Source organism: Rhinoraja longicauda, chromosome 16 (assembly GCF_053455715.1).
Source record: "Rhinoraja longicauda isolate Sanriku21f chromosome 16, sRhiLon1.1, whole genome shotgun sequence".
Classification (NCBI taxonomy): Eukaryota; Metazoa; Chordata; class Chondrichthyes; order Rajiformes; family Arhynchobatidae; genus Rhinoraja; species Rhinoraja longicauda.
In genome coordinates, this window is record NC_135968.1 from 30,569,653 (window position 1) to 30,584,552 (window position 14,900).

General features: G+C 38.9%; 1 protein-coding gene across 1 annotated transcript in view; it reads left to right on the forward strand.

Moving 5' to 3' along the window:
* The window catches only part of wdr11 (WD repeat domain 11), an 84,167-nt gene that overhangs the window by 26,692 nt on the left and 42,575 nt on the right, over positions 1-14,900 (forward strand). Inside the window, exons 8-15 of the mRNA XM_078413524.1 lie at positions 1,148-1,346; positions 2,424-2,533; positions 4,606-4,782; positions 5,805-5,889; positions 8,730-8,836; positions 10,050-10,125; positions 10,626-10,734; positions 13,588-13,712. Coding sequence (XP_078269650.1) covers positions 1,148-1,346; positions 2,424-2,533; positions 4,606-4,782; positions 5,805-5,889; positions 8,730-8,836; positions 10,050-10,125; positions 10,626-10,734; positions 13,588-13,712 — 988 coding nt within the window. The remainder of the gene's footprint in view (positions 1-1,147; positions 1,347-2,423; positions 2,534-4,605; positions 4,783-5,804; positions 5,890-8,729; positions 8,837-10,049; positions 10,126-10,625; positions 10,735-13,587; positions 13,713-14,900) is intronic.

Here is a 14,900-nt window from a genome sequence, read left to right on the forward strand (position 1 = left end):
TGCTGCAATTTTCAACTTTATCTTTTGATTCAATGTTATTGCTGCATATTTTATGTATTTGAGTAAATATGCTAAAGTCAATTAGTGCATTATGACTTGAGGGGAATATAAAATATTGGTTAATGTAAACTAAAATTTTCTGCACAAGGAAAATTACTAATCAAAGAGGGGATTAACTTTAGAGAGGAAGACTTGGTCTTGCTATTGGTGGTGAACAAATGGGAGTGAACATTAAGTAGATGTTATGATTATCAGTATGGATCATTCTTGGGAATGCAGAAGGGTATGTACGTATTAAAGAAATGGATATCTGGGTGGTAGATACTCTTCAGTTTATGTAGCATATCTTGGGAGTTGGGATAAACTGCAGTGGGGAAAAAAAACATGCTTTATAGTAAAAATGAAGTAATTACCTAAATGCAAATTCATACATTTTTGAAAGTGATAGTGTTATTATGTTTCCTACATTAAAATGATTAAATAAATAGTGGCTGCCATAGTCTGATAACGTCACGAATAAAACAAACAGTATGCTGAGTTTTGTGTAGGAGCAGTGCATTCAAAAGAGAGAAAATAACTCTGGCTTTCCATGAAACGTTGGCTAAGCATTATTATTGTAATGTTTCTGTGGGAAAGATTTGGCACTGTGAAAGAGCAGCATGAAAATCTCTCTTGAAACAGATGTAATCATTATAAAGGTTTGATAAATTAGAGAGGCCTATAAAACTGTTAAAATCCCATGGCAGCTTTGATAGAAGGGAACACTCTGTCCTTAGTTTTGTTATCTGTCAAAGTGTCAGAATATTCCACAGCTTGCAGATCTAACTGTAAGATCAAGCCTAATAACTGTTTTCAGAGGCTGAACTATGAACAATTACTGCTGAAAATCTGATTGGGAATATTATAAATGGACAAATATTAGTAAAATGTAATTAACAATATAAAGACAGAAAGGGGCTGAGACATCATACCAGCTAATTCCGCCTTTATTTCCAATCATTCTAAAATTTGCATTTATCCATGTCCAAAATATTTTATGTTTTTGGAATACGGAGGCAAGATAGATAGATGCAAGTTGTACATTGTTTAAATAATCAGCTTCCAGACGATTCTTTCACAGAAATGAGCATTTTTGTAATGTCTTTAGATCCAGATCAACCTGCTCAGGAACTTGCTTATGATCTGCGTTGTCAATGTGATGCTATCAGGGTTACTAAGACAGTTCGTCCGTTCAATATGGTGTGCTGTGCTGTCAATGAAAATTCTGCTGCATTGATTGTTAGTGATGGCAGAGTGATGTTGTGGGAATTGAAATCCAGCCTATTGGGACCAAAACCTCATTACAGGTATCTTGTGTCTTCTATGCCCTTTAAAGTACATTTCTGATATATTCAGTATCGAGTAATTTATTAAATTCGAGAAAAATTTGTGGAAAGTGGTTTGGCTTCTTGTGAATCTGTTAATGTTTGAATCACATTCTATTTCCTTGCAATTTTCCCAAACCTTTGCCTAATTTTCATCTTCTTTGTCTAATTGTCTCTTAAATCTGATTGACTTTAGTTTAATAGCCACTCATGCTAACGTGCTCTGTGTTCAAAATGGTATCTTATGAGTCGAGCCAGGATTTTGCCATAAGTGCCATGAGCGCCTTTTCATGCCTTTTTTGATGATTTCAGCAAGATAATGTCCTTTTCACGATCGAGTGCTTAAATCTTCCTTTTTTTGCCGTGTTAATGTAACTTACAAGGAAATTTACGGGGCGAAACCAGAGGCTCCACTGTCGGTTGTTCATTTGTGGGTAGTGGACGAGGCCCCAGTATTTTGCAGTCAGGCTGTAAGTGGGTGTTAAGTGGTGATTGGAGAGGGATCGGTGGGGAAGGGTCCAGTCTTTTCAAACTGGAGTTGGGCTGCGAGTTGGTGTGAAGTGTTGGTTGGGGAGGGAGGGAAAGGGGTACCAGGGTTAAGTTTCTGTATCTCAAACCTGCAGTGGAACTCGTTCAGGTCGTTGGTCAGCTGAAGCCCTTACCAACTGAAGAAGAGTCATTAACTGAGAACTTGCTTCTCAACTTCTCAGAGTACCTTTTCTTGGCAGCTCTGATTCCTCTTCTCAGCTTGTACTTGGCCTGCCTGTAGAGGTCTGCATCCCTGCTCCTGTAGAATCTACCCCTGCAAGCGTCAAAATGCCTAAAGTCAAGTCAAGATTTTGTGTCACTCAAGTAAAAATGCAGGTTATTCCATTGCACTTCCCAGGTTCACCTCATATTTTCACAGTGAAATTAACGCTCATTGTAATTCATTTAGTCATTGCTTTGAACATATTTTGATTATCTCAATTCACATGTCAGTGGTATTTTTATTGATATTGATATTTTTGTTTTTGTTTTATAGCTGCATTATTAATTGCTATTTTCTATTTGTATCAGTTACTCAAGTTCCACAGCCTCTCCCTTGTACGGTCCAGCTTCATTTTGTGGAATTCCTTTGAGCACCCAACAAAAAAAGCTTGCAGACCTCTCCTTGGATAACATGATAGGTAACAGTGATATTCTGGACTCTTGCGATAGTAATGCACAATACAATAAACCTCTAATCTGCTACCTGACTGTTTGGAAATCCCATGGTTTGCTTCTGACTCATCAGTTGATGCTTCGCACTCTCCCCCTTGCTCATGGGGCCCCATTCTCCTGCACTCCCACTCAGCTTGCACTGTTTACTGGAAAATGTGTGGTATTGCTGTGTAACGCCTAAAATAATTGAGTTCAAAGTGAGTCTGGGTATAAATAGGAATAACATCTAATAATGCAGAAACTAGTGTTCAGCATATTGTCTTATTATGCAAAGAACATTTAATGGATGGAAGACATGATCATACTTGTTGCACTGCATGTTTGCACGCTGTGAAATAAGCTCTTCATATCTTTTAAACTGAAAATATGACAGAGGGTGAAATATGAAAAGGGTGGGGACGTTTTGGGTCGGGACCCTTCTTCAGACCTTTTTCTCCAGAGATGCTGCCTGACCTGCTGAGTTACTCCAGCACTTTGTGTCTACCCGCATCCGCAGTTCTTTGTTTCTACATGAAGCCTAGTTAAACTGATCTCATCTGCCTTTACATTATCCATATCCCTCTATTCCCTGCATTTCCATGTGTCTATTTAAAAGCCTCTTAAATGCCACCATCATGCCTCCACCACCAACCCTGGCAAATGTGGCCCAGGCCTCCACAATTTTCTGTGTTTAAACAAATACTTGCCATGCATATCTCCATTAAATGTTCCCCCTTTTACCTTGTAGCTATCTCATGTTGGACATTTCTACCCTGGGGAAAAAGGCTTTGACAATAGACAATAGATGCAGGAGTAGGCCATTCGGCCCTTCGAGCCAGCACCGCCATTCAATGTGATCATGGCTGATCATTCTCAATCAGTACCCTGTTCCTGCTTTCTCCCCATACCCCCTGACTCCGCTATCCTTAAGAGCTCTATCTAGCTCTCTCTTGAATGTATTCAGAGAATTGGCCTCCACTGCCTTCTGAGGCAGAGAATTCCACAGATTCACAACTCTGAGTGAAAAAGTTTTTCCTAATCTCTGTTCTAAATGGCCTACCCCTTATTCTTAAACTGTGGCCCCTGGTTCTGGACTCCCCAACATTGGGAACATGTTTCCTGCCTCTAATGTGTCCAACCCCTTAATAATCTTATACGTTTCGATAAGATCCCCTCCCATCGTTCTAAATTCCAGTGTATACAAGCCTAGTCGCTCCAGTCTTTCAACATATGACAGTCCCGCCATTCCGGGAATTAACCTAGTAAACCTACGCTGCACGCCCTCAATAGCAAGAATAGCAAGAAGTCAATAGCTTTGACTGTCTACCCTATCTACGGCCCTCATAATTTTATATGCTTCTATCAGGTCTCCCTCAACCTCCGATGTTCCAAAGGAAATAAATCAAGTCTGTCAAAATTCTCACTGTAGCTGAAACCCTCTAATCCAGGCAGCATTCTGGTAAACCTCCCCTGTACCCTCAATGGCCAAGCCCATGAGCCAACTCCGAGTCCATGTTTGTACCACTGGCATGAAGAAGTGGAAATAGTGATATATAATTCTGAGAGAAAGGTTACATTTCCTACAACCAATCTACTTAAAAATAGAAAGATAAAATGATGCAGTACTTCAGCATTTTGTGACTCCCTTTGGTAAACCAGCATCTGCGTTCCTCGTTGTTTAAAAATTTGGTCAATGGAATTAAATGATATAAATTTAAAGAATTAAAGGTAAATTTGAAATTGCCAGCTGATTTTCTATAGCATGGCTTGTAAACAGTTTGGTGCCTTGAACTGCGAGCTTGACTTTTTCCAGTGTGATGGTTAATGTAATCTGTGTAATATGTACCACATGATCTGTTCTCACAATGTGTAGGAAAGAACTGCAGATGCTGGTTTAAATCGAAGGTAGATACGAAATGCTGGAGTAACTCAGCGGGACAGGCAGCATCTCTGGAGAGAAGGAATGGGTGACCTTTCGGGTCGAGACCCTTCAGAAGGGAGTTACTCCAGCATTTTGTGTTCATACTCCATCTGTTCTCACAATTTATTTTTCTGACAGGACAAAGTCTAACAGTAGATGAAGAGTTGCCTAAGGTTCTGCACCAGCAGGAGGTTCAGCTGAAGTTCCTGCTGACTGGTTTGTTGTCAGGCCTTCCACTGCCACCATTTGTTGTACGAATGTGTCCACCACTTACTACCAAGAACATAAAGAGCTATCAGCCATTGTTGGCTGTTGGTGAGTACTTGATACAGGAAATTCTTTACGGGGTTGTACAATCAGAGACAAAGGCCTTTCTGCATTCAATAAAAAAGCTGAGATTAAGGCAATGTACATGTTCACCATTGTCCATGTGCTTGCTCCAAAACATGAAGGATATGCATACATTTGTGACGCATGTGGCTCTCAAAGTGATCAAGTTTGTCCATGCTCTTCACTATATTACAAGAGTAAACAACTAGATTTAGAGATATAGCGCAGAAACAGGCCCTTTGGCCCACCGGGTCTCCGCCGCCCAGCGACCCCCGCACACTAACACTATCCTACACCCGCTAGGGATAGTTTTTACATTTGCCCAGCCAATTAACCTACATACCTGTACGTCTTTGGAGTGTGGGAGGAGAAACTAGGGAAATAATTATTTCTAATATCTTAAATATTTTGTCTTAATTTTTAAGAACCAATGAAATTTTATTCAGAAACTACAAGACTTGAAATGTGATGATTAAGAATATTGATTAGATTTTTATTAGCTTCAGTTTTTTAACAAAGTTACAAGCTTAAATCCAGGATTGAGAGTTTTTTATACTTTTTACTCTGGTGTCCTATATAAATTACCAATTTTGAATTAGGATTCTTTTTTTTTCCCCTGTATCTTTTTACTTCCTCAGACTCGGTTTCCTTTCTTTTTTGTAAAGGCATCAGCTGCCTATTGGATGTAATTTATTTGCGCTAATCGTATTGTGGTAGCTTGCTCGAAATGATACTTGTCTCAATGTCCCCTAGTTGATGTGATGTAGCTCATTTGATGGATCCATACATTTGCCTTAGCCTCACGGAAATCCAATGACTGAGTATCTCTGAACTTGCAAGATCGATCTGGATCATAGTAAATTCTTGTCAATACAGTCATCTAAACTATCAACTTTCAATGCGTATATAAAATTATACAATGAGTCAATATGTTATATCTTTTTCCCTAGATCAATTGATTGACAATGGAATTAATGGTGTTATTATTTAATCTATGTGCATTCCAGGTACCAGCAACGGATCTGTGTTGGTTTATCATCTCACAAGTGGATTGTTATACAAGGAATTAAGTGTACATTCCTGCGAAGTCAAGTAAGATTTTTGGTATAAACATTCCACGTATCCAAAAGGAACGCAAAAAATACATTACTTTTCAGTCTTAATTATAAATGACCTGTGTTAGATAGAGATTTAACAACATTAGCGTGATGAATGCAAAATTAACTCCCTGTTTTGAAAGGTGACCTTTCTCCCCCAGAGCTTCATCATTGTTCCACATTATGAGTATTGCTCATAAACATCTGTCTACTCACATGCCATACTGCAAATTTTCAAAACATATTGAAATGGTATTGAAGGGAATGATGCAGCAGCTGCTTCCAAATTCTCCAATCCACTTTGTGTATGTAATTAACGTTAAAAGATGACCGATATTGATGTTGATATTTCATAATGGGGAAGATTCCTTTAGTTGTTAGTCACACTCAGGTGACTTTGCACTGATATTAAAATCCAAACTCCATTAAGCTTCATTCACTGGTTGTTTAATTAGATGAACTCTCATTTGTAACACAAAGTATGGCAATCTAAAATTGACCTCAGTAACCCAGGCTTCATTAAACAGTTGCACTGCTGTGGCGAGGCAACGGCTGGAAGAGTGGATTTCCCCAGAAAGGAAAGGGGAATGTAAAATGGATAATTATTTTGAGGAGTGCATGTACTCTTCTTTCTTGGCATTTTAAGGCCAACTATTTCTTGCCCTCACAATTAAAGGTATTGAAAATCAGTAAAGGAGAAGCTTTCTTCACTAGAATAAAGTCTACACTTTGAAAAGGAAATCCTAGGCAAGCATAATTAACTTGGTTGATGGAAGAATCTAATGGCAAATGATCAACTGTGATGGATGCCTCTAATGCTGATATGTCAGCTTGGTTACATTTGTGGAATACTGCAGGAAACACAGCAAGCTTTAATGAGAGTGACACTTTAAAATTACTTTTGCTTTATATCGTGAAACTTGAACTACCTACTTTCGAGACACATAAAAATGTGATAAGCAGTGACAATAGATTAAGGAACTACAATCTTAAATTGGTTTAGAGGAACCTCAGATTAGGTGAATTTGGGCTTTTCACTCATGTTATTTGGCCAATGAAACTAAAAATTATAAATTTAAAGAACTAAGTAAATTTGAAATGTCAGTTGATTTTCTGTGCATGCCTCATGAACAGTTTGAGGCGTCTCGCTGCTAACCTTGCCTGTGCCTTAAGGTCACCTGGTGAGGAAACCATCTTAATAAAGCAGTCTGAAGAAAGGTCCCGACCCGAAACGTCACCTAGCCATAATTCTCCAGAGAAGCTGCCTGACCCGCGGAGTTACACCTGCACTTTGTGTCCTTTTCTGTGGTTCCTTGTTTCTAAATACATTTAACGGAGGCAGAGGTTAATTACTGTTAGATGCATTTCTAGGTTAGCAGGTGTTTGATGTCTCCTGTTATCTCAACATTTTAAAATTAAATGTCTTTTTTTTCCATCTCTTGAATTTATCTTGTCACTGGCCATAACCTGTCAAAATAAGGTATATTTTAATAATGTGTAGAGAAATGCATGAAATATGGATATTTAAAAAAAAATTGTAATACTTTGTATGAATATTTGTGTGGATTGGAAGTGGCAGGGTAAGGGTTGGTGACAGGAAAATGTATCTTAGCATATTCTTTTATGTGAAAATATTTGGGGCTGGTCAATTAATTTGTTAATAAAGGCCCGTATCACTTTAGCATCTCCGCCAAAGATCCATCAGTCTGTGATGTTGATCTCCTTGTCCGACATTGTTTGCTGTCAAGTGTAAGTTCAAAAGATCGTCAACATTTGGCTGAATAGCCACTCTCATTAAATCCAAAAAGGAACGGCAGTAGTTCATTAAATATTTTGAACGCTTACACTGTGTGGAATTAAAATTAAGGTGCTTGCAGGATTTGGGTATTTCAAAATATTTTTTTTTTAAATTGAAGCCCATTGTTTTATCCTATTTCCGTGATGAAATTGTAATTTAACAAATGTTTTTGTGGGGACAAAGTTTGCAAAGCAGTAATTATAGCATTGAAAATTATGCTTTTGAAAATTTGTTTGTGTTGCATTATAATAATTTAAAGGTATTTCACAGCTGAACTACTTTAGGAGTTTTTAGCATCTTTATTAATTATCTTTATTTTCGTAGTTAAAATCAGTGACAGTTTTGTGTGGAGGGATAATGATATATCATTAAAAGTAACTTTGGGATTTTATGCATGAGATGCTAAAGATATGGGCAATTTTGTGGTTTAGTAACTGAAAGTTGACAGTTTTGACCGGCTTGCAACTTTTCTGTGTGTTGCTGACAGGCATGTTTCAATTCAGTGCACAGAATAATTGTGCTTCCAGTGTTGTTGAACTAGTTCAGTTTAAACTCGTAAATCATGAGAAATAAACATCCATCTCTTACCATAAGCACAGAAATACAATTTTAGGTAGTAATTACTTGTAATGGAGTTCATAGATTTGCAAGTTCTGCTCTGTGAGACCAAACACAGCAATGGGGATGTTACTCCTGAGGAAGTTGCAAAATATATGTGAAAACAACCTTTCTTTTTGCACAGTCCACAATGAAATGTTCCAATTGCTATTATTTTAATTATATAGCACTACCTCACGTAATAATATTCTTGTCAATCGCCTTGGAATGTTTCCTAACATTAAATAGCCATGTAGATTCAAGACATTGCCTCAAAAGTTAGAACTACCACTTAGAAGAAGGTTAATAGCCAACTTTAAAATATAGCCAACTTTGTTGCTTAGCATATTGCTGTGCGTCCAATCTAGCTCAATAATAAGAACTGGGAACAAGATTGTTGGCCTTTTTTACAGCTGAATCCTTCTTTGGGCTTTCTTTAGGGGCATTGAGTGGGCAAGCCTGGCCAGTTTTCTTTCTTTTGCTACCTCAACACCAAACAATCTGGGATTAGTGCGGAATGAACTGCAGCTGGTTGATCTACCAACAGGTCAGAAGAACAAAATATCTACTTCATGCTTTTAAGTGGAACATTGATGAAGAATAAATTTAGTTTTATTTGTAAGCATGGCAAGCTTATAAACAAAAAAATAATATTGAGAAATTTACAAAATTAAAGGATCTTGATATAGATGTGTCCACAAGTTTGTTTCATCTACAGGGAGTTTGTGCCCCATTCCTTGTGAATAATGTAGACAATGGAGAATTAATATTCATCTTATTACTCACTGAAGTTGATATTGCTCAACTAAATTCAAATCCAGTTGTATCAAGATGTATAGGAAAGAACTGCAGATGCTGGTTTAAATCGAAGGTAGATACAAAATGCTGGAGTAACTCAGCGGGACAAGCAGTATGTCTGGAGCAAAGGAATAGGTGACATTTCGGGTTGAGACCCTTCTTCAGACTGTGCAAGATGTAGCTGTTTCACCCAGAGAGTTGTGAATTTGTGGAATTCTCTGCCACAGAAGGTAGTGTAGGCCAATTCACTGGATGAAATTAAAAGATAATTAGGTAGAGGTTCAGGGGCTAGTGGAATCAAGGGATATGGGGAGAAGGCAGGCACAGGTTACTGATTATGGATGATCAGCCATGATCACAATGAATGGCGGTGCTGGCTCGAAGGGCCAAATAGCCGCCTCCTGCACCTATTTTCTATGTTTCTATGGGCCGTAGGGGCTGTTCCTGTGCTGTAATATTCTACGTTCCAAGATCTTTTTAAAGTCTTCAATTCCAACTATTTTTTACTATTACGTGTGTATATATATATATATATATGTGTGTATATATTCACATACCTATATACATATATTTACACACTTTTTATATATACACATACATACTTATACGTATGTTTATGTATGATGTATGTATGTGTGCACATATACATGGAATTTGAAAAAGGGTCCTGACCCAAAATGTCATCCATCCTTTTTCTCCAGAGATGCTGCTCAACCCGCTGAGTTACTCCAGCACTTTGTGTCTCTCTTTGGTATGGACCAGGACTTGCAGTTCTTTGTTCTATATATGTATACACATTATATTATGTCTATATAAATCTTTGTGATGCTATTTTTCATTGTATTACTGTTGATCAGAATACATGGTAGGCATGTAGAAATGTTACCAAGTCGACTATAATAGTACCAGTTATTCATTGGGGTTTGATTTTCTCATTCTCTGCAAATCATTTTTCTACCTAGGGAGAAGTATTGCATTTAGAGGTGAACGAGGGAATGATGAACCACCAATAGAAATGATTAAAATATCCCATTTGAAGTAAGTATGGCAGTCTTTCCAAATCCATTGTTATTCACTTAACCTTGAGGTTTTTGCTTATGTGGCATTGAAAATTGTGCCCTTGCACCATTGTTATTCTGCCTGTTTGATAGAAAGAGCATTGATATTTAACCCTGGAAATGTTGGGTGAGCCTATTGATAGTGGAGTCATTTAAAAGACACCAGGCAACTTATAGTATTTACATTGAGAAGATAATCCATGTTCATTTTTGAGCATGTGGTCTAGTAGTAAGGATGGTTCATTATTTTAATGATGATATAATTGTTGTCGATCTTTGGATGATGTGATTTCCAAAAGGGTAGAGCTCCAGAGATTTAAACTTCTCTTGGTTCGATAAGTGTTGAGAAAATTTGGGAACTTTTAACATTTTTAAATGAAGATTTTTCCTTTTGTGAATCAACTTATATCATGTATTCCTGAACATCATCATTACAACACAACATTCTAACCTAAAGGATGATGTATTTACTTTATTTAGGCAGTTCCTGGTTGTGGCGTTCAGAGACAAACCTTTGGAGCTGTGGGATATTAGAACTTGTACTCTACTTCGAGAAATGACAAAGAACTTTCCTGCAGTAACAGCATTGGTATGGACATCAATTTGCCACCTGCGATGTAGTGCTATGTTTATGTCAAGTGTTTATGTCTGCGTGTATGTGGTATATAAATGTATTATTTCCAATTCATGTAGAATTGCTAAACATGATATAGTTCCAGTTAGGTCATTATCATTAAACCCAGTGCATTTAATCAAGTTGATTTTAAAGCCACTCTGAGGATTAGCATCTAGATTTTGAAGCATTTCAAACATCAGGTTGCCAGGAAACAATCGGGAGTAGATGAGATGTGAAACATCTTGCATCAAGTCTGTCATCAAATCCAGGTTAACCATGTTCTCAATGTGGGAAAATCAGTGTGAATTCATGTCCTGACTCCAATCCAGCTCCTGATGAACATATTTGAATTCAGCACAGGACTCGCCTGTAATGTCTTCTACCACCTGTCTGATGATCTGTCAATATTCCCATGCAATGCTGTCATTTTGGTGGGATACTGGAATGCAAATGACACCCTGCTGAGCGGAACTCGGGAAGAAAGGTTTCATTTTTCAAGCAGTAGAAGACAAATAAATTGATTGGTGAAATTAGCAAGGAATAAGACTTTAAATTGGTTAGTTGTGCTTGTCTCAGTGCTTGGGAATTTGATTTGTAACTTAATGAGATGATATTTACTGCCATTGCTTGGAACCACCGTCATTGTTCTTGCAACCCAAATTCAGAATTCCAATGAAAATTGTCTTTACAAACATTGGGTGGTACAAAGGTGTGACTAGAGTTGCTGCCTTGCAGCGCCAGAGACTCTGGTTAGATCCTGACTATGCGTGCTGTCTGTACGTAGTTTGTATGTTCTCCCTGAGACCACGTGGGCTTTCTCTGGTTTCCTCCCACATTCCAAAGACGTGCAGGTTTGTAGGTTAATTGGCTTCTGTAAATTGCCCCTAGTGTGCAGGGTTCAAAACAGGAATAACAGAACTAGTGTACAGGTGATCATTGGTCGGCGTGTGCAGTTTATTGTTGAAATGTTATGGTTTCTTTACTGATTCAATCGTGATTTTATAGTCTGAACACTTTTGCATTCTCTATCAGAAATGAGAGAAATCGGTAGATTTGTTGGAAATAATCTTGAATGAAAATGGAAGTGGGCTTGTTAGTAATTTTGCAGCATCCAAGATGTCCTCATTCTTTAGGGAATGGGGGTTCCGCTCCTCCATCATAGATGAGGCTCACCTTTCACCCCATTAGCTGTCGCATACAACCCATAATCCTCTGACATTTTCGCCACCTCCAATGGAATCTCACCACTAGCCACATCTTTGCATCTCCACCCCTTTCCGCTTTCCAGGGTGACCGTGCCCTCCGTAACTCCCTGGTTAACTCATTCCTTCCCACCCAAACCATCACCTCCCCAGGTACCTTCCCCTGCAACTTCAGTAGATGCAACACCTGTCCCAATACCTCCTCCCTCGACACCATCCATGGACCACGACAGTCCTTTCAGATGAGGCAGAGGTTCACTTGCACCTCCTTCAACCTCATCTACTGTATCGGGTGTTCCTTATATATCGGTGAGACCAAGCGTAGGCTCGGCGATCGATTTGCTGAACACCTCCGCTCTGTCCGCCCAGCCAACACGATCAATGCAAAACACTAACTCCCCCTCCCATTCCCATACTGACCTTTCTGTCTTGGGCTGCCTCCACTGTCAACATGAGGCCCAACGCAAATTGGAGGAACAGCACCTCTTATTTCACTTGGGCAGCTTACAACCAGTGGTATGAATATTGATTTCTCTAACTTCAAGTAGCCCTTGCTTTCCCTCTTTCCCTCCCCCACCCTAGTTCTCGGACTAGTTTCACTGTCCTGGTTAATTTTGCTGATTTTTGCTTCGTTGTCACCTTCCCCTCAGCTAACAATGATCCAGTCTACATTTCCTTAATCATCGTCTGCTTTGATCTGTCATTTTTGCACCTTGCCCTTCTACATATCTCTAGTCTTCCTCTCCCCTGACGTTATCTCAAGAAGGGTCTCGACCCAAAATGCCACCCATTGCTTCTCTCCAGAGATGCTGTCTGTCCCGCTGAGTTGCTCCTGCATTTTGTGTCTATCTTTGTGGCAAACCAGGATCTGCAGTTCCTGTAAGTTTGCAAGAATTGGTGGCATTGCAGCAAGTGAAGATGACTGTCAAAGGATACGGCAGGATAGAGATTACTTACAGATAAAAGCCAAGAAATGACAGACAGAGTTCAATTTGGGCAAGTGTGAGGTGTTGCACTTTGCGAGGTCAAATGTAAAGGAAGAAGTATGTTGTTAATTCCACACAAACATCTAAGCAAGCCACATGTCATCATTTGACCATTTGCAATTGTTCTCTACTGGAAACAAACATTTTCAAGAATAGGCTGGTGGTATTTTGAAGCTTAGAGGGTCACCAAAGCACATTATAAAAGCTTATTTGGAGGAGAGAGTTCTGGACTTGATGGGTGCTGTGACAGGTAAGCCTCAAGCTCCAGGAGAAATAGCTGGTCTTAGACTTGCTGGCTGTAGTGGACAAGTGGGGCATGTTTCTGTAGAGGGACACCTGAACAAAATTCGGAAAATTGCAGATGTTTGACATTCTGTGCTCTTAAGAAAAGATTGGGTAAACTGAAAGAAGAGACGCACAATAAAGAACTGAAGCTGAGTTTATATTTTCCACTCTTGGTTCCCTTTTCACTGGAACTTAGATGTACAAATCTCATCAATGTATTTTATAGTTTTTCATTTGTATATGTGCTTAGAATGATTGGTCTAATTTGATATATTGAACAAAACAAAAGTGAAGAATATTCTTTTAGATAACTTGAAAGCGCAGAAGAATTCACTATGCTGCTTCATCTACAGGAGTGGTCCCCTTCCCACAACTTGAAGAGTTTGCGCAGAAAGCAGCTTGCAGTTCGAGAAGCCATGGCCAGACAAACTGTAGTCTCTGATACTGAAGCCAACAATGTTGAGTCGCCTATGATCAGGTAACTTAAGAAAGAGTGGCTGGGTACTGCAGATACTGATAGGATTGATTTTCCAAGACGCTAAGGGGAGGAGATGTAGTGGGTAGCAGATGAGGGTTAGAAAAGGTAGTTGCACAACTAAGATGCCTGCGTCCTCTCTATATTTATCTATGCATGAAGAAAGGCCCATTTCCATAATAATAAATATGATACAAAAATCAGCTGAGTAGTTCACAATGGAAGCTCTAGACTGCAGGATGAGGTAGATGTTTTGGTCAGTTGGTTCGAAAAAGGAGAAGACGATGCATTTTCAGAGGTGCAGTGAAGGGGCACACAGCAGGGTATTGAGTGGTGTGGAGGCACAAAGAGACTTAACAATGTGTATCCACAAATTGTTGAAGAATACAGGAAATGTCAATAAGGTGCCTAAAAGACATGCTGGATGCTTTGCATTATTGATCAGGGCATAGGATGCAAGAGCATGGTGGTTATGCATACAGTGCTAGTTAGAGGAGAACTTGAGTACTATGTACACCTCTTGTCACCATATGACAGGAAGCATAATTTTACTGCAGAGGATAAGGAGATTATGAGGATCTTGGGAAGGTTGGTAAAAATTTAGCTATGGGAAAAGATTGGGTGAAATAGGATGGTTTTCTTTGGAATAAGGCTTAATTGAGCTGTATTAAATTGTGAGGGACCTTGGTGTAGTAGAGGGTTGGAACTTGTTGCTTAACAGGATAGTCGAAGCAGAAGCCCTCATGTTTAAAGAATACTTGGAGACAAGTTTGGAAAAGTGTGGACTGCAGAACAAGTGCTGGAAAATGGTGTTAAGCTGAGAAGCTATTCATCACCCAGATAAAGACAACAGGCTATGTCTCAAATGTTCTATTTTTTAAATGTTGAATGCATGATGTACATTGACTGCAAAATGAGGGATAACTCTCACACTCTCCAAAATTGAGCTATCAGAGAAAGAGTGCTTCCAGTTGTGTAATGCTGTTGTAGAATGCCAACCTGTTTGTTTGTGCTTCAGTCTGTGGAATGGAACAGTACCATTGGTCCTATTACAGTATTTTTCTCTGTTCAATTAGTTCCTTCGCTATCAGTTCTTGTCCCATAGTGACATTTTGCTTTTGACTATGACTGACACTATAATTAAATGAATCAAAAACATTAGTTTTAATTCTGTTTCCAGTTCATCACTTT